This window comes from Mya arenaria, chromosome 14 (assembly GCF_026914265.1).
Source record: "Mya arenaria isolate MELC-2E11 chromosome 14, ASM2691426v1".
In the NCBI taxonomy this organism is placed as follows: domain Eukaryota; kingdom Metazoa; phylum Mollusca; class Bivalvia; order Myida; family Myidae; genus Mya; species Mya arenaria.
The window spans coordinates 36,370,565-36,396,018 of NC_069135.1; the positions used below are offsets into that span (position 1 = coordinate 36,370,565).

The 25,454-nt window shown below is 38.1% G+C and overlaps 3 protein-coding genes across 3 annotated transcripts in view; 2 read left to right on the forward strand and 1 right to left on the reverse strand.

Annotated features, from left to right (window-relative positions):
* Positions 1–70, forward strand: part of LOC128216055 (uncharacterized) — a 33,487-nt gene extending 33,417 nt beyond the window's left edge. Inside the window, exon 5 of the mRNA XM_052922648.1 lies at positions 30–70. Within this exon, the coding sequence (XP_052778608.1) occupies positions 30–70 (41 nt within the window). The remainder of the gene's footprint in view (positions 1–29) is intronic.
* Positions 68–9,072, forward strand: LOC128218574 (fibrillin-1-like). The gene is made up of 2 exons (XM_052926271.1): positions 68–8,232; positions 8,551–9,072. The coding sequence occupies exon 1, from the start codon at positions 97–99 to the stop codon at positions 8,227–8,229; it is 8,133 nt and encodes a 2,710-aa protein (XP_052782231.1). The 5' UTR covers positions 68–96; the 3' UTR covers positions 8,230–8,232; positions 8,551–9,072.
* A 975-nt stretch (positions 9,073–10,047) lies between these two features.
* LOC128218576 (E3 ubiquitin-protein ligase MIB2-like) overlaps positions 10,048–25,454 on the reverse strand; it is a 41,670-nt gene continuing 26,263 nt past the window's right edge. The window contains exons 15-20 of the mRNA XM_052926274.1: positions 20,347–20,476; positions 19,623–19,725; positions 17,656–17,738; positions 16,382–16,530; positions 12,665–12,901; positions 10,048–11,577 (exon numbers count right to left, since the gene is read on the reverse strand). Coding sequence (XP_052782234.1) covers positions 11,151–11,577; positions 12,665–12,901; positions 16,382–16,530; positions 17,656–17,738; positions 19,623–19,725; positions 20,347–20,476 — 1,129 coding nt within the window. The 3' untranslated portion in view covers positions 10,048–11,150. The remainder of the gene's footprint in view (positions 11,578–12,664; positions 12,902–16,381; positions 16,531–17,655; positions 17,739–19,622; positions 19,726–20,346; positions 20,477–25,454) is intronic.

The following is a 25,454-nucleotide window of genomic DNA, read 5'->3' on the forward strand; positions in this document are numbered from 1 at the left end:
AAAATGGCAAGATGTTGCTCACAAGACAGTTTCAACTCCCAAACTCAAATATGTTGCGTCAATAACGTGACTGAAAAAACAAAAGACAATGATACAATGTGTTGCGGTAAGACCAAAACATATAATTCTGATGATGAGGTTTGCTGTGGAGGAATCAATCCACAGCCAAAATATGGAGACAATACTAAGTGCTGTATGCTTAGGAGTTACAACGCGGATACACAAGTATGTTGCGACAAAGATGTTGTCGATAAAAAAGATAATGATGATGATCATTGTTGTGGAAACTCAACGTACGACAGTATAAACGAAATATGCTGCGAGGGTGTCGCGCAGCCAAAGAAAGGTGGACCTTTTACTGACTGTTGTGACAAGAAAAGCTTTGATATAATGTCTGAGTTATGTTGTGACGGAGAAGTTATAACGAAAGTTGATCTTAGTCATGATGAATGCTGCGGAAAAAGCTCTATGGACTCAAAGGACGACATATGTTGTGAGGGTGTTACAAACAAAGGATATGGAAGAAATGGAAAATGCTGTGGTTTGGAGAGTTACAACATGAGAAATTCAGTTTGCTGTAATGGAAATATTGTTCAGAAAGCCAGTCCCGAAGATACCGGCTGTTGTGGTGACAGTACTTTCAACTATGAGACAGAAGTGTGCTGCTTGGGTGTAACAAATGATTATTACGGGCCACGTACTGGTTGTTGCCTAGATAAGAGTTACAACAGAAGTGAATCAATCTGCTGTGATGGAACCACTGTGACAGCTAAACTTGATGAAAATGACAACTGGTGTTGTGGCAATAAACCTTTCAATTCAAAGAAGGACGTTTGCTGTGAAGGCAATATACAACCGAAGTATGGGGGAAACACTCAATGCTGTCACGAGGTAAGCTTCAATTCAAATTTGTCGTTATGCTGTGGACGAACCATCATGACAAAATATTCACCCGATGCCGACATGTGTTGTGGAAACACTACAGTTGATATGAGTAAAGAAATATGCTGTGAAGGTGTTCCAAGATTGAGAACAGACGGTGAGTTTACGTCGTGTTGTAAAGACAAAAGCTACTCTACAATGTCGCAACTCTGTTGTAATGAAGGTGACGTGAGAAACAAAAAGAGGGTTGATGATAGAGAATGCTGTGGAACTAAAAAAACATTTAACCCAGCTAAAGAAATTTGCTGTAACGGGGAAGCTTATGATGTAGGAGGTGTCGACAGCGCTGGATGTTGCGACGGTAAAGGCTACAATATTGAAACACATATATGTTGCATAGATAAAATTGTTCCACGTGGAGATGAAGGCAATAACTGGTGCTGTGATGATGTTCCATTCAACACTGCTACACACATATGTTGTAATGGAAATGTTGATGAAAGAAAAGGGGGTGAAATGGCAAGATGTTGCTCACAAGACAGTTTCAACTCCGAAACCCACATATGTTGCGACAAGAACGTGACTGAAAAAACAAAAGACAATGATACAATGTGTTGCGGTAAGACCAAAACATATAATCCTGATGATGAGGTTTGCTGTGGAGGAATCAATCCACAGCCAAAATATGGAGACAATACTAAGTGCTGTATACTTAGGAGTTACAACGCGGATACACAAGTATGTTGCGACAAAGATGTTGTCGATAAAAAAGATAATGATGATGATCATTGTTGTGGAAACTCAACGTACGACAGTATAAACGAAATATGCTGCGAGGGTGTCGCGCAGCCAAAGAAAGGTGGACCTTTTACTGACTGTTGTGACAAGAAAAGCTTTGATATAATGTCTGAGTTATGTTGTGACGGAGAAGTTATAACGAAAGTTGATCTTAGTCATGATGAATGCTGCGGAAAAAGCTCAATGGACTCAAAGGACGATATATGTTGTGAGGGTGTTACAAAGAAAGGATATGGAAGAAATGGAAAATGCTGTGGTTCGGAGAGTTACAACATGAGCAAGTCAGTTTGCTGTAATGGGAATATTGTTCAGAAAGCCAGTCCCGAAGATACCGGCTGTTGTGGTGACAGTACTTTCAACTATGAGACAGAAGTGTGCTGCTTGGGTGTAACAAATGATTATTACGGGCCACGTACTGGTTGTTGCCTAGATAAGAGTTACAACAGAAGTGAATCAATCTGCTGTGATGGAACCACTGTGACAGCTAAACGTGATGAAAATGACAACTGGTGTTGTGGCAATAAACCTTTCAATACAAAGCTGAACGTTTGCTGTGAAGGCAATATACAACCGAAGTATGGGCGAAACACTCAATGCTGTCACGAGGTAAGCTTCAATTCAACTTTGTCGTTATGCTGTGGACGAACCATCGTGACAAAACATTCACCCGATGCCGACATGTGTTGTGGAAACACTACAGTTAATATGAGTAAAGAAATATGCTGTGAAGGTGTTCCAAGATTGAGCACAGACGGTGAGTTTACGTCGTGTTGTAAAGACAAAAGCTACTCTACAATGTCGCAACTCTGTTGTAATGAAGGTGACGTGAGAAACAAAAAGAGGGTTGATGATAGAGAATGCTGTGGAACTAAAAACACATTTAACCCAGCTAAAGAAATTTGTTGTAACGGGGAAGCTTATGATGTAGGAGGTGTCGACAGTGCTGGTTGTTGCGACGGAAAAGGCTACAATATTGAAACACATATATGTTGCATAGATAAAATTGTTCCACGTGGAGATGAAGGCAATAACTGGTGCTGTGATGATGTTTCATTCAACACTACTACACACATTTGTTGTAATGGAAATGTTGATGAAAGAAAAGGGGGTGAAATGGCAAGATGTTGCTTACAAGACAGTTTCAACTCCCAAACCCACATATGTTGCGACAATAATGTGATTGAAAAAACAAAAGACAATGATAACATGTGTTGCGGAAACTTAACGCTTGATTCAACTATCGAAGTTTGTTGTATGGGAACAACCCCACAGCCCAGAATCGGCGGGGACAAAGTCCAGTGCTGCTTTGAATTAAGCTTTGGTCCAGATACTCATATGTGTTGTGGAAAAGACGTCATTGAAAAGGAAAAAAGAAAAGATGATTGTTGTTGTGGCCATAAATCAATGAACTCTGAGGATGACATTTGCTGCCTTGGTGAAAAACAACCACGTGCTGCTGGAGAATTTACCTCATGTTGTGAAGAAACGAGTTACGACTCTAGAGAGACTATATGCTGCGATGGAATGGTACGAACAAAATATGGCTCAGAAGATGATGCTTGTTGCGGGGACGAATCTACAGTGGACTCCAAGAGTGAAATGTGCTGTGATGGTGTCTCAAACAGACTTGTTGGTGGCAAATACACGGACTGCTGCGGTAACAAGACATTTGACAGTCAAACCGAAATGTGCTGTTATGGTAAAATTATAGAGAAAGTGGACAATGATAATAATTGTTGCTGCGGATCAACAACGATGAACACAGAAACCCAGATTTGCTGCATGGGAGTACCACAACCTGTGGTTGGGGGTGATGCAGCAAGATGTTGTTATGACAAGAGTTACAATTCAGATGAAGGGATATGCTGTGATGCAGGAGACATAAGAGATAAAGAAAAACCGGATCACGATTGGTGTTGCGGTTCATCAACCTTCAATATCAAGTCCGGTATATGCTGCAATGGTGTCCCACAAGATAGAAAAGGGGGTAAAAACACAAAATGTTGTGGAACAGAAAGCTATAACTCTGAAACAACTTTCTGTTGTGATATGAAAATTGTTCAAAAGAGGGACAAAAACGATGATTGTTGTTGCTGCAATATGACTATCCAATCATCTAAGGAAGTGTGCTGTGAGTGTGAACCTCAACCAAGATACAGAGGTCCAACAACATGCTGTGGAAAGCAAAGTTACAACACAAAAAACCAACTTTGTTGTTTTGGTAAAGTTGTTGACAAAAACAAACCCGCAGACGACGGGTGTTGCGGCGATTCCACCGTCGATGCTGAAACAGAGACCTGCTGCATGGGTGTGCCTCAACCAATACGTAATAAAGATACAACGAGATGCTGTGAGAGAGAAAGCTACGATAATCGAAAGGAAATGTGTTGTGAAGACAAAGTAGTGCAAAAGAATAGCCAAGCAGATGAATGGTGCTGCGGAGATCAGCCATATAATACTAGAAAGCAAATATGCTGCCATGGGTCCGTCGTGCAACCGTCTTATGGCGATAGTACACACTGCTGTGGTGACATTTCTTACGAAGCAAATACACAGATTTGCTGCGATTCAGGCTTATTTAACAAAACGGATGATGAGGATAACTGGTGTTGTGGAGATACGTCATATAACACGGAAAAACAAGTGTGTTGCCAGGGAAAGTTTGTGGCAGACAAGGTGGCTGGTTCTTCAACCCGCTGTTGTGGACGCATGAGCTTCAATCCAAGAAAACAGCTATGCTGTGATGTCGATGTTGTTGATAAAACGGATGATGATGATGATAGTTGTTGCGGCAAGGGTACGATGAATGCAGAAGATCACATTTGCTGCCATAAAAAGAGATTTGATCGAAGAAGTAAAAGTATGGAGTGTTGTGATGAAATTGCGTACGACACATATACACAAATATGTTGTGCACCAAATCACGTACAAAATAAAAGTCACGAGGATGATAACTCTTGCTGTGGTGAATCAACATTTAATACAAAGCGGGGCGTTTGCTGTGACAAAAATCCTCAGCCATCATTTGGAAAGACAACGATTTGCTGTCACAAGAGAAGTTATGATTATTCAATACAAATCTGCTGTGGAGATGATTTACGAAATAAGAGATTATCGTCAGATAATTGTTGTTGCGGAAACACCACTATGACGACCGGTCTACACATATGTTGTGAGGGTATACCAGGTATAGGAACACACTGTTGTGGCGAGATTGCATATATTGCTAAAGACTACGTGTGTTGTGATACTGGAAAACTTCGAGGAAAAGAAAATCCAAAAGACAACTACTGTTGTGGAAAGGAAGAAACATACAACACGAAAACACATATATGTTGTCTTGGAAAGGTATTTTCAAATAAAAGTGACGAAATGATGTGTTGTGGCGATGTTGGTTATGATGCTTCGACCCATATTTGCTGCCAGGGTACTCTGATTAAAAAGTCCAAGAATAGCGATGACACATGCTGTGGAAGTACACCCATGACAGAACGAACCGAAATATGTTGCAACAAGCAAGTTTATCCTGGAGGAAAATACCATACCTGTTGCGGAGATATGAGTCTTGACACAAAAAACGAGCTTTGTTGTGATGGTATTGTGTTTCTTAAAACCGATCAGAAAGATGATTGTTGCTGTGGAAACAAGACATTTAATACCCAATTACAAATCTGCTGTGAGAAATCTGTAAGAGATCGGTATTCTGCTAGAGATAAGTGCTGTAAGGATGAGAATTATAATCCAGTCTCACATTTATGTTGTGATGGAGAAATGAAAATTATTGAGAAGAACGCCGAAGACGATAACTGTTGTTGTGGCAGATGGGCAATGAATACGGCACGCCACATTTGTTGCCAGGGCAAGAACGTTCAGGACAGGGTTGCTGGAAATAAAACAGTGTGCTGTGTAAATAAGAGTTTTGATCCTAAAGGATACTTGTGTTGCAACATGAAACTTGTGAAGAAGGAAAATAAGGATGATAACTGTTGCTGTGGCAATGCGCCATTTAATTCAGATGAACAGCTCTGCTGTGATGGTCTATATGTGCAGCCCGGAGGAAACAGGACACAGTGTTGTGACGAAATCAGTTTTGATCCAAACATGCATGTTTGCTGTAATAGGAAATTGGTACAGAAGAGAGGAAAGAAAGACGATGGTTGTTGTGGAAAAGGAACGATCGATGCTGAAACGGAGATTTGTTGCGATACAAAAGCACAGCCACTCGTTGCTGGTGTCGAGTACACTTCTTGCTGCTTCGGTGAAAGCTTTGATACCCGCTCTTATCTTTGTTGCGAGGAAGGCGTAAGAGAGAAACGCAACAAACGTGACGACTGCTGCTGTGGTAATTCAACGTTTGAAACACGGCGGGGAGTTTGCTGCAATGGAAATCCTTATACAAAGTCCTCAGTAGATGAAGACGCAAATTGCTGTGGCGATGTTGGTTACAACACAGCAATGTTTATGTGCTGTGATAAGGGACTAGTACCGAAAAACGACGCTTCAGATAACTGTTGTTGCGGCAATACCACGATGGATACACGGAAGGAAATATGTTGTAACGGTGTTCCTCAACCACTTACGGGCGATATTACACTTTGTTGTGATATGCGTAGTTATAATTCAAAAACTAAAGTATGCTGTGATGGTTTTGATCTGATGGACTCTTCCAGCGAAGACGATGATTGTTGTTGTGGCAAGAAAACATACAACACCGAAAGGCAGATGTGTTGCGACATGGAGGTTGTCGAAAGGAAGGGTGGCAAGTACTCTGCATGCTGTCTTAAGAAATCATTTGATACGAGATCCGAAATATGTTGCAAAGAGGACGTGCGCAACAAGATGGACAATAAAGATGATTGTTGTTGCGGAGAAAATAGTACGTACAATACAGGAACTCAAATATGCTGCGATGGAATGCCTCAAGATGTCGATGGTAATGTGAACGACGGGTCATGTTGTGGCCCATATGGCATGAACACGAAGAGACAACTATGCTGTGATATGAAAGTAATAGATAAAGAACATCAAAATGACGACTGTTGCTGCGGTAATTCAACCTTCGATGAAAGAACTGAAGTATGTTGTGAAGGTGTAGTACAAGAAAAGGTTGGAGGTTCGAAGACACGGTGTTGTGTAAAGAAGAGTTATGATCCAGATTCACATCTATGTTGTGACGATCAAATCAGAAGGAAAGATAAACCGGATGATACCTGGTGCTGCGGGGAAGGCAGTTTTAACACGCAGAATGACCTATGTTGTAATGGTCACTCTCAACCTGCAGACAACGGTAGAACTAGATGTTGTGGCGATATAAGTTATAACCCAAAAGAACAAATATGTTGTGATTCCAACGAGGTTAACGATAAACCCCACCAAGATGACAATGCATGTTGTGGCGATAGTTCATACAATACGAGAAAAGACATTTGTTGCGAGGGTGTGCGGCAACCAAAATCTGTCCAAGATACCGGATGTTGCAAAAATGTTAGCTATGATCAAGATACACAACTTTGTTGCGACAGTAGCGTTGTCAACAAGACTTTGAGAGGTGATTATGTATGCTGCGAGAAGCAGTCACTCAATCCAGATACACACATTTGTTGCATTGGCAAAGTACAAGTAAGGACTGGGAGTAAGACTGAATGCTGTGGTGATGTTGCTTACGACACCGATGAAATGATATGTTGTGATGTTGATCGACTGTTAGTCAAGAACCATGCAAACGATGACGTCTGCTGTGGCAACGAAACTTACGAGGCAGACAAAGAACTCTGCTGCCACGGGAATTCAAACAAAATATTAACAGACGACAAAATGGACACGCGTTGCTGTTCGAAAAAGAGTTACAGTATCTATGAAAACATCTGTTGTGATGGAATGCTATTTGATCTACCGGGTGTATACGGTATGTCTGATTGTTGCAATGGAAAACCTTATAACCGCAAAACACATATTTGCTGTGCTGATGAGATTCGGGAGAAGAAAAATGCCGACGATATGCTTTGCTGTGGAAAAACAACGTACAATCCAGTTACTGAGGTTTGTTGCACATACGAAGGAGAGGAAACACCACAACCAATCAAGAACCCCAAGGGTAACACACGGTGTTGTGCAGGCAAGAGTTACGATGCAGATATTGATATGTGTTGTGACGGAGTTATTCAGCACGCATGGGTTGGTCCGTTAACCAGATGCTGTGGCATTCGTAGCTACAATCCAGAGAAAGGGTTGTGCTGCGATGGACAAGTGATCAAGAAAACAACCCACTTCGACGATTGCTGTTGCTGTAACCGTACATATGACAGTTCCAGGCAGATCTGTTGTAACTGCAACATTGTTAAAAGTATTAGCAGTTATCACTCAGAGTGTTGTGGTGGAGACTGCTTTGATCCATTGCGGCATCTGTGCTGCGGCGGTGTCGTACGGCCAAAGGAGTATGGGGTTGAGTCGTATTGTTGTGGCCCACAGGTTTATACACCGAAACTCGGAGTGTGTTGCGGAAACTACGTAATGTGGAAAGTTCCTGTGGATATGCCATGGAAGAAATAAATAGTAGGTTATGAGTTATTCTAATTTTCCTCGTCTTAATAAAATAACTACTAAGAATGTTAATGATTTGTAATTTTCTCGTTTGTTTTAGCTGTAGCGGTTAACTCTCGCTTGTCATAATAATATTGCATATATATGTATTGGCGAAGGTATTAATACTGCATATCGAGGGATGAATGCGAAAAGGTTCTAAGTGACAGTAAATAAAGAAGATAAAGAACCATTTCGCTTACACCCCTCGAAATATGCGTAAATGACGAGATGAACGTTTTGAATTTATAGATGTTGACATAATTTGTAATATACTTCATATATTTTCAGGTGATGAAGGAAAAGGAGATGCAGCATACAATATATTTTATCATTCGACTCCATGTTGCTTCACCAACAAACCTGGCCGTTTCCTGATGCGCTGAAATGTGAATTTGGAAGTAGTAGTTTAAGCGTATTTTGAATGTAGTGCGCTATTCTATCAACAATCCTTATTTATTGTGAAACGCTGACGAAAAGGACTAGCGCCGTTTCTTCTATGGTTCTTGTTTTTAGATTTTGTGTTCTATGTCTTTTGGCGTTTGCACAGTGCCACTAAACCGGGTTTATGTTAAAAAAATTTGCTACTGAGCTTGCTTCTGTAGCTTTTTGCATAAATATTGCATTAAAAATGGACTTTGCTTAGCATGTTTACTTTATGATTTCATTGACAAATATCACATGGTCTAGTCCTACAGCAGTAGTTTGCACTATAGGGCCAGTGGTCAACTTTTTTAGCTTGGGGAGCAAAGGGTTTTAAGTTTGAAATGCATAGTTATATAAAATATATCAATAAATTGATGCTATATTGTGTGCAGTGTTGTTATTTGTAAGCGAGAACAGCAAGCACAATGTTCTGTTTGTCTTTCAATACATTGGATTAATTTCTGGAGTTCTACTTGTGGTACCCGGATAACTAGAATTCCAATCCGACACAGCCCGGGGTACTTCTAAGTCTTAAAAAGCTACTAAGAACAAAAATGTTCCAGGGGCGATATTCGTAAGACTTCTCAAGTCATTTTCTAACTCAAGTCTCTTAATTTTAGTAAGTCATATGAAATAAAAAAAAAAAAAAAAATTCTAAAATATATTAGTTTCATTTAAGTGATTGAAAAACACACTTTCTTGTTAAAAAGGACTTATACTTTTTAAGTTGACAATGAAATTTGTCAAAAATCGATTTAAGTTAGGACATGACTTAAAATGTTTTATGAATAAGTTCCCAAGAGTTTACAATGTAACAGCCATGTGTTAATATGTATTGACGAAATATCACCCCTTTCTGATTGAATTGTTTTCAAATGACAACCAGCGTCCTGTGAATTCGTGTGATACATGTTCGTTGGACGCACAAAATTGCTCATGTCAAAGAATGGAACAGCAGAAACTACAGGGACAAGTTTCACGACATTCGGAACTCCTCGGCCATTTTTATTGAAAACAACCTCGGAATTATGCCGGTACATCAGTAGAAGTACAGTAGAAGTACATGTAGGTAAAAAAATCATTAATTAAATGAAGTGTTTAGCTTGTATTTGTAGATCTAAGTTTAAATTTATTGCCATTACAGGTTATTATTGTAAGCATAAGTAAGACTGAGCCCAAGAGTTAAGTTATTAAGTGTAACTGCTTAATTGAAATAACTACGCGATCTACTTGCAGCGTAGTTAAAAGTGTAAGGATTTCTGACATTGTAAACCGTTCATATACATCCGAGGTAGTTTTCGATAAAAATGTCCGAGGAATTTCGAATGACATCAAGAATCAAGACCAAATAATAAAACAATCGAGAATACTTTTTTTTATTTTAGAAATAACACCGTAAATGTACTCGAATTTTTATGGGCTTCTTCAAGATTAAATTGCGGATACATATCACGTTCCAGGAGAAATAAAGCAATATCTTAAAGAATGCACATACGCGCGTGAACACACACACACACACACACACACACACACACACACACAGGCTTTAATCAGCACATTTCTATCACCTCAGCTATTGATGGCTGATATCAATTGATAGGAATGTTTCAGGTAATACAAATTCATATCATACCGAGATAGTCATGACAGAAATTGATTTGTTATATATTTAAATACTAGTAACCAAGGACCATCCATTCCTAGAGCATTGAAGGTAACACTTAAGCAAATACATATGTATATAAATATATACGATTAACTCCATTAAAACATTTCAAAAACAAAAGACAAGATACCTATGTATACATGTATGAATGGTTAAAATTCACTTTAGTTGAATGAAACAAACAAATAAACCAAGGTTTTTTCCAAACCTTTTAATCATATTAATTTGAGCGTTCACTATTTCATAATTCATAAGCATTTATCATTTCACACTTTATAAGTGTTTATTATTTTCACATTTTGCTAACATTTATTGTGTCACTTTTTTCAGTGTCTATTATTTCACATTTTGTGAGCAGTAGTTTTTTTCACATTTTGCAAGATGATATCACTTTACAATTTATGAGCATTTATTCTTTCACAATAAATTGATCAGGATAATATTATAATTATTACCTATGATTCCCCAAAACTAAGTTATCACATAATTTTTTTCAAACCATGCAAGACCGGCCAAAACTAAACAGCTGTGAAGAAAGTAAATCATAAAATCGAAACAACCACCAGTAGTATGATGTTGGACACTTTTCCTCACTTGATGAGGGTAGACCTATGATTCAGCATCATTGAATAACGACATGTTACATATATAAATGACTAAAAATACTGACTTAAAATGAATATAGAATATTTATCCAAATCAAATAATGGAATTCATATATTGCGTTTGCAAAATATATCAAATCCTACCATTGTCTTATCAATAAATGAAAAACCAATATTTTCTTTCAAAATGTTCCTTAACAATGGTACTCTATGTAGTATTCTGGATAGTATTGGTTCATATCAAAAACGCAGTAAATCGTAGGTGAAAGTATATTATTCACTACTGAATCATAGTAGCCTTTCTTAAAGTCCTTAGGATCAATCTGTGGTGGTCGCTTCATTCCTGGTGCACCAAGACAATTCTTCCCCCCCAAAACTTTGGCCACAAACATTGTCTTAAACCCGGTGTCAGAGTCTTGAGATGCGTATAGGTCGGAGTATTTGGCCGTTGTAGCGAAATATGACCCGTCCCCGTACAGGGCGCCCACCCTGCTGCCTGCAATGCGAAAGTCGAAGTTGTCGTGTACAATGTTCTCGACGATGTCAGGTCTTGTGCCATGGTAGAGGTGAAGCTCGTTCGCACCACCCTGACCGTACTTTCTCTCCATTTCACGCTTCTTACTGAAATCATAGGAGACCTTGACATTATGTATAATCATTCAGGAGCAGAAGAGGTTTTCATATTTGTAATTACAGTCATCGAAATTTGACTTTTGGATGAACAAATTCTTGCACTAGTGCTTGGCATCAAATATTTTAACAAGCCCTGCTATATAAAACTCAAAATTTGAGCAAGCTCAGAAGACTTTTTACCAGTGCAAGGCTTGCAGGCTTGTATTAATTTCAACCACTGTAATTATCCTCAGTTTTCACTTATTTATACAAGCTTGGTTGTGAAAAGCGCTAGTTCATTTGAATCACGCTCAAGTCTATTTTCTACCTATAAGGATCTTTTCGAGAGACCATGCGTGGTTCTCTCCGGTGGCGAACGAGCCCAGGACTTGTTACTTATTGGCTTATTGACAGTTATTTATCTAGACCACTATCACACTTGGCATACTAGTATCCTCAACAAATATTAAACCAGTAAATATCGAGGAACAAGTACATGTATGTTAAAATTGAATACAAGATTATGCCATACAGCCTGCAAGCAGTTCCCTAGAAAGGTGTTTAATTCACCAAAGTGTCAGTTTGAAACAAATGAAGCGCAAAATTTGACCTTACTTCACAAATACTATTTGAAATTAAGTACCAAACTACTGGTTGTTCTAAAATAGAGTCTAATTTGTCCACAACATTGTAATTTTGAGTGAAACTCCCACTTTGGAAGGCACTATTTCAGGTGTTAAACTGTAAAACTTATGATATAAGAAGAAGTGTTCTGTATTAGGTTGTTCAGTCAGCACAGTGGTAAGCACACTCGCTTCTCACCTAGGCGACCCAGGTTCGATTCCCAGCCTGGGCGCATGTGAGTTTGGTTGGTGGTCACTAAGCACAAGTGGGTTTCCTCGAGGTACTCTGGTTTTCCACACAACACAAGACCACACTCTCGCGTAAAATCAACCAATCCGTAAAATCCACTAACGAGAGTAATTGATATAATGTTGTTATAAGTTGTCTCACAATCATTGTAAAATAAATAAATTAAAAAATATTATGCACGCAAGCAGTTTGGGGGGAAACACCCTCATTATTAAGTACATACAGGTTAAAGTGCTCCCACAGCTGAGCATTCTGGACTCTATGTACGCTGGCGATGGTTGCATTGGGCATCGAGTCGTGGAAGTGTTTATCCACTTCCTGATACTCCTGTCGCTGCATGGTGTCGTTCAGGTCCAATTTGATGCACACAACCTCCGTGACCTTCATAGATGTCCAGTGGATCGGGAGTTTGACCCCTGCTTGGGACATCACTGGATCCTTCTTGTAGGTATCTTGTAATCTGGAAATGTTTTACGAAGAAGTTGGGATATATATTTACAAAAATCAAATTAGTCGGGATAGAACTATACCAAATTGCTTTCTTATGTATAACGTCAACTCTTGTAACAAATGAGTGACAAAGACACAACATCCCCCTTAGTCCATTCTGGACCATTCTTAATTGTTAGAAAGATGAGTCATAATAGGACTATACCAGATTACTTTTTATGCTTAGAGACATCATATGTAGAATATAGACCCCTGAAACCCCTAAGCCCTTTCTGGTTGTCTGATTAGTGCAGTGGCTAGCGCACTAGCTTCTCACCAAGGAGACCCAAGTTTGATTCCCTGTCTGGCCCATGTGAGTTTGGTTGGTGGTTGCCAAGCCGGACAAGTAGGTTTTCTCCGGGTTCTTTGGTTTCCCCCACACCACAAGACAACATTCTCGCTAAACATCGTGCCAACAAGAGTGACTTAGTATAGTAAATACAACTTTCTTTACAAATGTTGTAAAACAAGAGATGTTTGTCAAACATAATGCCCCCCCCCCCCGAGCGCCATGTTGTCAGGATAATATGGACAATTGAATGAAATATTCATGGACCAAAATGACAGCTGATTTGTCACTGACATTGGATGCCGTTGTGGCAGTTTTAAGATTATGACCAATCAAAGTATAGAGTATATAGGATAGAGTGTCACTGTGTTATGACCATGACCTTTGACCTCAAACTCCATAGGAAACATCAGCTGGTCACCAAAAATCTAAATGTCAAGTTTGAGGGCCATGGGTGCAGGCATTGAAAAGTTATCACACAGACAAGCTTTTTTCGCTCAAGGTCACTGTAACCTTGACCTTTGACCCGATGACCCCTAAAATCATAAGGGGTCATCTACAGGACAGACACAACACCAAGTCAAGTTTGAGGGCCATGGGTGCAGGCACAGTCGAATTATCACTTGAAACATTTTCGCATTCAAGGTCACTGTGAACTTAACCTTTGACCCAATGACTCCTGAAATCAATAAGTGTCATCTCCTGGTCAGGCCCAACTTCCATGTCAAGTTTGATGCTCATAGGTTCAGGCATTGTTGAGATATCACTGGGAGAAGATTTGTTAACTTTTTTGTGTTAAAGGTTACTGTGACCTTGACCTTGACCTGATGACCTCCAAAGTCAAGAGGGGTCATCTACTGGTCAGGCCCAACCTTCATGTCAAGTTTGATAACAACAGGTCCAGGAATTGTCAAGTTTGCTTTCAAGGTCACTGTGACCTTGACCCCCAAATCAATAGGGGTCATCTACTGGTCAGGCCCAACCTCCAATACAAGTTTGAGGGTCATGGGTGCAGGCATTGTTGAGTTATCACTCAGACAACCTTTTATCGTTCTTAGTCACTGTGACCTTGACCTTTGGCCCAATGACCCCTAAAATCAATAGGGGCCATCTACTGGTCAGGCCCAACCTCCAATACAAGTTTGAGGGCCATGGGTGCAGGCATTGTTTAGTTATCACTCAGACAACCTTTTATGGTTCTTAGTCACTGTGACCTTGACCTTTGGCCCAATGACCCCTAAAATCAATAGGGGCCATCTACTGGTCAGGCCCAACCTCCGAGTCAAGTTTGATGGCCATGGGTCAAGGCATTGTCGAGTTATTACTCGGCCAACCTTTTAGCAGTCAAGGTACATGTGACCTTGACCTTTGACCCAATGAACCCTAACAACAATAGGGTCATCTACTGGTCAGGCCCACCCTCCAAGTCAAGTTTGAGGGCCATGGGTGCAGGCATTGTCAAGTTATCACATGGACAACCTTTAACCATTCAAGGTCACTGTGACCTTGACCTTTGGCCCAATGACCCCCAAAATCAATAGGGGTCATCTACTGGTCAGCCCCAACCTCCAAGTCAATTTCAGGGCCATAGGAGCAGGCATGGTTGAGTTATCAATCGGACAACCTTTTACCAGTAAAGGTACATGTGACCTTGACCTTTGACCCGATGAGCCCAAAAAACAATAGGGGTCATCTACTGGTCAGGCCCAACCACCAAGTCAAGTTTGAGGGCCATGGGTGCAGGCATTGTCGAGTTATCACATGGACAACTTTTTACCATTCAAGGTACATGTGACCTTGACCTTTGGCCCGATGACCCCCAAATACAATAGGGGTCATTTACTGGTCAGGCTCAACCTCCAAGTCAAGTTTGAGGGCCATGGGTGCAGGCATTGTCGAGTTATTACTCGGACAACCTTTTACCATTCAAGGTCACTGTGACCTTGACCTTTGGCCCGATGACCCCCAAAAACAATAGGGGTCATCTACTGGTCAGGCCCAACTTCCATATCAAGTTTGATGACCATAGGTCTAGGCATTGTTGAGTTATCACTCGGGCAAGCTTTAAAATTCTTTTACCATTAAAGGTCACTGTGACCTTGACCTTTGACCTGATGAGCCCTTAAATCAATAGGGGTCATCTACTGGTCAGGCCCAACCTTCACGTCAAGTTTGATGACTATACGTCCAGAAATTGTTGAGTTGTCACTCGGACAAGCTTTGGTTTACCGACGGACCGACCGACCGACATACCGAAATGCCTGTGCAAAGCAATATACCCCTCTTCTTCGAAGGGGGGCATAATAATAAATAAAGTTTAAACTAATTGTAGATAGATTTCCACTGCCAAAAGATTTCAAATAAAACAAATGAGTGACATCTGATGTAGAATAAAGACACCAGAGCCTCCTTAGTCCATTCTGGACCATTCTCAATTGTTAAATAGATGAGTCAAGATCAAGATAGGACTATACCAAATTGCTTTCTATGTTTAGAGTCAACTATTAGAACAGTGACTGACATCTTATGTAGAATATAGACCCCAGAGCCCCCTTAGTCCATTCTGGAACATTTTTAATTGTTAGATAGATTGTTCAAGATAGGACTTTACCAAATTGCTTTCTATGTTTAGAGTCAACTATTAGAACAGTGACTGACATCTTATGGAGCATTCTCAATTGTCAGATATATTTCCACTGCCAAAAGTGTTCAAATAAAACTTTTATGTAAGTATCCTGATCATGTACATTCTTTTTTTTGTTTTATATCAAATGCCAAGAATACTAGTACGAAATATGAAGCATGCTGTTTACACTTGTGTTCTGTAGTCTGAGTTATAGTAGATGGAAATTAAAAATACTTTACATGTGTCATATATTTTACAAGATCGTTGATCATAAAAAATTTGTTTTTTTTATCAGGAAGCCCATAACCTATCTGTCCGCGGACACTAAACATTGAAACGATTTGATAAAGCATAGGGTACAATTTACTAAACACAGCTCAAGACTACTCATGCATGTTAAGGATATAATACCATTCTGTATGCAAAGTTAATATAAAACAGACAATAATTTTTAGTGTTATTGTTCTATTTGTGCAAACAAATGATTTCAGCCCTAAAGTCAGATAACATACATCTACATGTACAAGAGCACTCACTTTTCTATCATCTTCTTCATGGTCGGGTCAATAATAAGGTCAACAGGGGTAAAATTGTCGTTGTTCTTAATATACAGATCAGCTCCCTTCTCCAGAAGGGTGTATACAATCTGGATGTTTATGTCATTCTTCACGTTACTCACTGTCTTCTGTAAAACACAAGGATAAGTTTGGTTAGAGAACAATCTTTTAGATTTCATATGAGGCAGCCTTAATTTGTTTTTCAGTCACATTTCCTTATTTCATTTAATGATTTTTATCACAGTACGCGAAATGTAGCTGTCATCTAATAAAGCTACGCTGAGGACAGCTAGGCAAATGATGCAGCTATGCAGTACACAATACACGAGGTTCACAAAAGGTTATAATAATGGAAATAAACACATATAATTTTACCATTTAATATCACAAGGTTTATATTTTATTATAAAGGTTGAAAGATTATTTTAATCTAGATGTAAACTTAGATATCAATTCCTGTGCACTAATCCTATATGGCTGGAACAGGGTATTGGTGCTGAATAGCTTTTTTTTTATGTTATATCAATGGCACAGAAAAAATATATAAGATAGGGACAGATTTTAAAGGTTGACCAGACTAGAAAATGCCTATCTCACTTTTCTAAAATTTCAAGACGTTAGTATTACCCGTTCTTGAGATATGTTGGGAAATATGCTCCAAAATTGGCTATTTTTAAGCGTTATGCAGTCTCACTTGAAAAAAAAATTATCAAAAGAATGAATAATACTCTAAATTTCAATAAGTAATGGTACATCAATTGATGCGGATTTAGACAGACATGTGTCCCGCACATTTTGCTGGTTTAATTTTTGAAATTGGTCATAAATTATGGATTTTATGAGTAAAACACAATCAGCAATGGTTTGTTTAAACACTGAAAATCAAACATATTATGCTCATTGTTATAACCCAATAATCGGTAGAAAATGAAAGTAAATTTAACTTTCATTGACATTAACCTAACAGTTATTTGTTATGGTAAGTATAAAAAACATTAATGATTCTGGGCTAGTACAGGTTTAGGCATGAACAACAGTTCTTTGCAAAATACTTAAATTTAAAATTCTGTAGTGTCTGTAACCATTAAAAGTTTATGTTGCAATATTTTCATTATTTCATATTTTCATTCAATATTTTCCGATAGTATTTTACATTTCAGAGAAAATGAAATAAACATAAATCCTTAACAACCTACACTTTCCAAAATGACCTACAGAACTGTTATATTATGTTTTATTGGAATAGCTCATACCCTAAATGACTGTAGGAGTTTCACGTTCTGGGAGAGATGGAGTGGGGTGTTACCATCCTTATCCTGGGCATTCACATCAGCCTCTGAAATATTTTAACACACTGTGTAGGTAATGTATTTTGAATTATCACAGCGAAATAGCCAAAGAGACATAACTCGATGCATGTTTAAGCCGAACAGCTATGCCTTAAGTTACTACACTTTGCAGTCGATTTCATGGTAATATCTTGAAAAGTTTTGTTCCAAGTCTCATTGGAATATCTCGAACAGTTTTGTTCCAAGTCTCAAGGGAATATCTTGAGCAGTTTTGTTCCAAGTTTCATGTGAGTATCTTGAGCAGTTTTGTTCTAAGTCTCATGGGAATATCTTGAACAGTTTTGATCCAAGTTTCATGTGAGTATCTTGAATAGTTTTGTTCCAAGTTTCATGGCAATATCTTGAGCAGTTTTGTTCCAAGTTTCATATGAGTATCTTGAGCAGTTTTGTTCTCAGTCTCATGGGAATATCTTGAACAGTTTTGTTCTAAGTCTCATGGGAATATCTTGAGCAGTTTTGTTCCAAGTTTCATGGGAATATCTTGAGCAGTTTTGTTCCAAGTTTCATGTGAGTATCTTGAGCAGTTTTGTTCTAAGTCTCATGGGAATATCTTGAACAGTTTTGATCCAAGTTTCATGTGAGTATCTTGAGCAGTTTTGTTCTAAGTCTCATGGGAATATCTTGAACAGCCAAGTTTCATGGGAAAATCTTGGACAGTTTTGTTTCAAGTCTCTGGAATATCTTGAACAGTTTTGTTCCAAGTTTTTAGGAATATCGTACAGTTTTGATAACTTCTTTATTTTTTTGTCTAAGAATCAGCCAATTTATGCTTAAATGTCTGGAAAACAGTGATATAAGACTCCAGACAAAAGATCAAATTGTAGCTGCTGACAAAAGATCATATTTGCATTCGAAAATTGATCTTTTTTGGCTCAAGGGGTTACTAACGCTAATGTTTTTAGCTTTTCAACAGTTTTCCAGACAATCGAGACCTGTTGTACTGTGAGTTTTCTTATATGACTAAAATTGAAGGCATTGATACCAAAACCAGCTGATTCAGTCTGTGAGTTTGCAGCTTTAAAATAAAGGAAACTTAGAAGCTTAAACAACTGAAATAAATGAGCCACATTATGATGCTTGTACAAGGCAAAACACATCACTTTTATGAATGATCATGGTGGAGGAGAGGACTCTTGTATATACTTAAATACCCAAATACTCCTTAACATTAATCGCGATACATGTAAATTTTAAAAATATCAAAAATATTTGAGAAATAAAATGAGCAGGAGTTTAATAGTTCTTAACATTAAACATGTGTACATGTAATTCTTTTGAGAATGTTTTAAAAATAAAATAAGGAGAATGAAGTAATGAACTGCATGATTGATGTCATAATCAGGGAAATGAACTCAGTTGGGCTTGTTTAAATATGTGTGGAGACCTTTCAACTCCACACACTTTCACCAGCCCAACAGCATTCATACCCCGATAATGACATCAATCCCAGAATTCATTCCTAAATTAACTTTTAAAGAATACATGTATTTTTTTTGATTGTTTGAGAAATAAAATGAGGAATGTTGGAAGAAGCTTAAGCCAATATCAACTTATCAAGGTTCTTTAATGTTGATGAGCAAGAGTTCAGGGTTACTCCAGTAAAACAAATAACCCCCGGGGGGAGGTAATTATCTAAATAGTATATAGGTGGGTGTAATATTTCGCTAATTTGGACGCCGAAAGGGTAAATTTGCTTCTGAAGGGGGGTGATATATTTTAAAAGTGCCTTCCCCCTGGGGGGTTATAGGTTTAAATGGAATAGGCCTCAATAGTTCTTAACCTTAAATGGGTATGCATGTTAACAATTAAGAATGTTTGAGAGAAAAAAATGAGGAAGAACTTTAAAATAAGTCAATATTATGGTTTCTTACTCTTATTGAGCAGGAGTTCAATAGTTCTCTTATGTTGTCTGACCACAGCCAGATGAAGGGGTGTTCTCATTTCTTTGTCTTTGGGGTCAGGCTTTGCTCCACCCTGGGAATGTAACAAAAGCATGCATTTAAACAAGTATGAAATGTAATTTTTATTCTTAAATTAGAAAAAGAGAAAGCATGTTTTTATTTATGTGTAAGTGCTTCGCAAATTTTATTGTATGACTGTCATCTAAGGGATATTTCTTCTATAAGATATTGTATGTTCATCTTTATTTACAAGAAAAGTGGCATTTTTGTCCTAGAATAATTCAATTTTTGTGCTTATGTCTGGAAACGAGTGATATAAGACCGTTGACAAAAGATCAGGCCACAGGTTTCCATATTTACTGATATTTTATGCAAAAAAAACCTCATTTTTCTTAATATTTTGTTTAATATGTTTGTAACGCTTTTAGCCATAAAATATTAATTTACAAACCTAACTATGAAAACTGCGATCTGATTTTTTGTCAGCAGTCATATATCAATGATTTTCAGAGATTTACAAAGAAATAAGCTCATTCTTGGAAAAAAAACAGTTGTGAAAAAGGACTGTTTGTGAGAGAGCAGCTTATAACTGTGTAATCATAGATATTCCCTCAAATACTAAATAAGAAGAGTGAAAAACCTAGATCAAATGTACAGGCTTTTGAAATTTAGAAACTTCTTGAAAACCACCAACCATTTCGAGCATTAGTCCAGCAATCTCAACAAAGTCGTTGACAGCTGCGATATGCAGGCAGGTGTACTTGTCATCTCCCATGGACATTTCAACAAGACTCGGGCTTCGGTCCAGGACAATCTTTACCGCACTGGGGTTGGGGAGCAAAAAAGATCTCAATATTTATTGAAAACACTTGATTTTTAAGGTTAAAGAAATTGTTACAAAATAAGCATCTTTGTGGCTGTATACAGAAACCTTCAATCAAATTGTTATAATATACTGATCTTAATTGCTGTACGCAGAAACTTTGAACCAGCACTAAAAGATGCAATCACTTGTCTTTTTTCAGCTGTACAACATTCTTCGTCATAACTGGGTTGCCCGAAGCCCGGGACAAGTAATTACCGTTTCGGACATGTCAAAATTCACAGGTGGTTGCCCAAACGGGCAAGTGCATTTTCCCGAAATTTAAATCCCTAAGTTTTCATAATTTCTTCAGCAATAATTTTCAAATTTGGAATGAACTTTCTAAATATTGGCTTTAGTATATTAGTTTTGATGCACAGAAATCGTAAATGACCCAAAATTGACACATCATAAATTTGTAGTACATGTATGCATCAAATTTGACCCGGGAGAATTTCAGTATGAGAGTTGTTATCATCTGAAAGCCTCAATGCATGATCTGAATGTTTGTTTAATTCGCAAGAGTATTTAACACTCAAAGTGACAAGTGATTATCGATCTGGAATCTGATCGGTAACCATGACAATTAGCAGCACTCAAACTCAATGACGTAATATTAACTCTGCCAATTATGCAAATTAACGGACACCTTCCATGTTTTCGTTAAGTAAGATGGTTTTGAAAAACAACAATGCTAAAATATATTTTGTTCATTTATTTTAAGTTGTTTTATTATATTTCGGGTTAAATTAAAAAAATATTCTTATAAGTTTTTAATGTGTCACAGAAAAATAAACATTTTTCGTAGCACATTGTATAAAAAGCGCAGAAAACAGGTGCATGCTTGCTTCCTGTCAATTTTAATGAAAGTGAAAGAAGAACTGCATAAATCGCTGTCAGTGTTAACATTACAGTTAAGTTCTATAACAAAACAGTATTGTATAACAGTTATGGTTATGCCATTTATGAAATATACAATATTGCAATATTGGCAATAGGAACGTTTAATGTTTTTGTTTACTTTCTGAAAAAAATAAAAACCTTAAAGTGAAACTGAAAGTAAGAAAGATGTTGTTGCAACTAAACAATCACTGGTGCATATTGGAATTCGACAAGGATGCATTGGGTTACATAACCAACATGCATTAAATAAATAATACGGACGTAAGAGTCAGAACATATTTTTCTAAGTTTTGACTCTGGAATTTTTTTACCACCTAAGAAAAGGATATAAGCCGAGGTATTCTAATAAAAGTAATATTGATTATTTTTCGTCGTGCTTGAGATTTTTACAGAATTACAATGGATCTAATACAGCAGATCTTTATAAAACACTGGAAATTGTTATTATTTTTTAAGTTATGGAAACTATGTAATGAAGTATAGATTATTATGTACCTTAAAATGCCAATATAATACAGATGAGACCTATGAAGAAAGACAATGAAATTAAACAAGAGGGCCAAATGGCCCTGAATCGCTCACCTGTCATATATTGCACATTCTTCAATTATATACAAATATTGAAAACCTAAGCCTATGAACACGGGGCGTGGCCAATTTTGACCCCAGGGCTAAAGTTTGAACAATCTTAATAGTGGTCCGATAAACGATGCTTCATACCAAATATCTAAGGCCTTCGCCTTTTGGTTTCGGAGAAGAAGATTACTTAAGTTTTCATCATATACATATATAAGGAAACCCATGACCGCCCGGGTGGGGCCATTTTTTGACCCCAGAGCCAAAGATTGAACAATATTGGTACAAGTCAACTAGATGGTATATCATGCCAAATATCTAAGCTCTTGTCACTACTTGATTTTACGTGTGTATCTATATATGTATATTTGTAATTAATTGTTGTATGTGGCCCATATTGAAAATTGGTATGTGTACTAAATATGTTATCCAGTTTAAATTAAGACGTTATTTGTCTTTGTGAGTTTGGAGAAGATTTTTTAAGTTTTCACTATAACCCATATAGAGAAAAACCATCAGCCCCGGGGTGTGGCCAATGTTGACCCCAGGGCCATAATTTGAACAAACTTTGTAGAGGTCCACTAGACGATGAATCATGCCAAATATCTAAGCTCTAAGCCACGTAAGTTCAGAGGAGATGATTTTTGAAGTTTTCACTATAAACATATAGAGAAAACCCATGACCCCCAAGGGGGCGGGGCCATTTTTGACCCCAAGGCCATAATTTGAACAATCTTTGTAGAGGTCCACTAGATGATGAATCATGCCAAATATCTAAGCTCTAGTCCAAGTAAGTTCAGAGGAGAAGATTTTTGAAGTTTTAACTATAAACATATAGAGAAAACCCATGACCCCCCGGGGCGGGGCCAATTTTGAACAATCTTTGTAGAGGTCCACTAGACGATGAATCATGCCAAATATCTAAGCTCTAGTCCAAGTAAGTTAAGAGGAGAAGATTTTTGAAGTTTTAACTATAAACATATCAAGTATACCCATGACCCCCCAGGGCGGGGTCAATTTTGACCCCAAGGCCATAATTTGAACAATCTTTGTAGAGGTCAACTAGACCATGAACCATGCCAAATATCTAAGCTCTAGTCCAAGTAAGTTCAAAGGAGAAGATTTTTGAAGTTTTCACTATAAACATATAGAGAAAACCCATTACCCCCGGGGCGGGGCCAATTTTGAATCCAAGGCCATAATTTGAACAATCTTTGTAAAGGTCCACTAGACGATGAATCATGCCAAATATCTAAGCTCTAGTCCAAGTAAGTTCAGAGGAGAAGATTTTTGAAGTTTTAACTATAAACATATAGAGAATACCCATGACCCCCCGGGGCGGGGCCAATTTTGACCCCAGGGCCATAATTTGAACAAACTTTGTAGAGGACCACTAGACGATGAATCATGCCAAATATCTAAGCTCTAGGCCAAGTAAGTTCAGAGGAGAAGATTTTTGAAGTTTTCACTATAAACATATAGAGAAAATCCATGACCCCCCCGGGCGGGGCCAATTTTGACCCAAGGGCCATAATTTGAACAAACTTTGTAGAGGTCCACTAGACGATGAATCATGCCAAATATCTAAGCTCTAGGCCAAGTAAGTTCAGAGGAGAAGATTTTTTAAGGTTTTCACTATAAACATATAGAGAAAACCCATGACCCCTTGGGGCAGCGCCAATTTTGACCCAAAGACCAAAATTTGAACAAACTTTGTAGAGGTCCACTAGACGATGAATCATGCCAAATATCTAAGCTCTAGTCCAAGTAAGTTAAGAGGAGAAGATTTTTGAAGTTTTAACTATAAACATATCAAGTATACCCATGACCCCCGGGGCGGCGGGGCCAATTTTGACCCCAAGGCCATAATTTGAACAATCTTTGTAAAGGTCCACTAGACAATGAATCATGCCAAATATCTAAGCTCTAGTCCAAGTAAGTTCAGAGAAGAAGATTTTTGAAGTTTTAACTATAAACTTATAGAGAATACCCATGACCCCCCGGGGCGGGGCCAATTTTGACCCCAGGGCCATAATTTGAACAAACTTTGTAGAGGTCCACTAGACGATGAATCATGCCAAATATCTAAGCTCTAGGCCAAGTAAGTTCAGAGGAGAAGATTTTTGAAGTTTTCACTATAAACATATAGAGAAAACCCATGACCCCCCGGGACGGGGCCAACTTTGACCCCAGGGCCATAATTTGAACAAACTTTGTAGAGGTCCACTAGGCGATGAACCATGCCAAATATCTAAGCTCTAGGCCAAGTAAGTTCAGAGGAGAAGATTTTTTAAGGTTTTCACTATAAACATATAGAGAAAACCCATGACCCCCCGGGTCGAGGCCAAGTTTGACCCCAGGGCCATAATTTGAACAAACTTTGTAGAGGTCCACTAGACGATGAACCATGCCAAATATCTAAGCTCTAGGCCAAGTAAGTTCAGAGGAGAAGATTTTTTAAGTTTTCACTATAAACATATAGAGAAAACCCATGACCCCCCGGGGCGGGGCCAATTTTGACCCCAGGGCCATAATTTGAACAATCTTGGTAGAGGACCATTTGGTGATCCTACCTACCATATATCAACCGCCTAAGCCTTGTGGTTTGGGAGAAGAAGATTTTTAAAGTTTTTCCTTTTGGTTGCCATGGCAACCAGAGTTCTGTATGGAATTGAATTCTTTGAACAACTTTGATAGAAGACAACCCAAGGAACCTATGAAGTTTTATTAATATTGGCCTAGCGGTTAAGGCGGAGATGTCTTTTAAGTAAATTGTTGACGGACGACGCACGCCGCACGACGGACAAAAGGCGATCACAAAAGCTCACCATGTCACAAAGTGACAGGTGAGCTAAAAAGGCAATTTCATAAAAAAAAATCTAAAAAGATATTATTATAAATTTGAAATAAAATTTAGTAGAATTACGTATGATTATGTAAATCAATAATAAATCCAAAAATATTTATATAATGTGATTGTAAGTCTTAATAAGAACAATTAATATCTGCCATAAATAGAATGATACAAGAAAATCCAAATAGACATTATTTAAGAGTCGGTAGTTGCACTTGCAAAATGATAATCATATTTATCAGATATATGAAACAGCTGAAAGTTCTCAAACATAGACATTTATGTTCAAATATCACCGGTAAATAAAAATAATTGACCTAGTGACCTAGTTTTTGACCTGGGTTGACCCAATATGGAACTTGACCTAGCTTATGTTAAGATGATCATTCTGACCAAGTTTCATTAAGATAAGGCTAAAATTGTGACCTCTATTTTGTTCACAAGGTTTTTCTAATAATTGACCTAGTGACCTAGTTATTGACTGCGTATGACCCAATATCGAACTTGACCCAGATTTTATAGAGATGATCATTCTGACCAAGTTGCATTAAGATTAGCCTAAAATTGTGACCTCTATTGTGTTCACAAGGTTTTTGTACTAATTGAC

Bases quoted from the DNA above. Each gene is read 5' to 3' on its own strand.
- LOC128218574 (XM_052926271.1), top strand. From the start codon at position 97: ATGTGTTGCGGTAAGACCAAAACATATAATTCTGATGATGAGGTTTGC.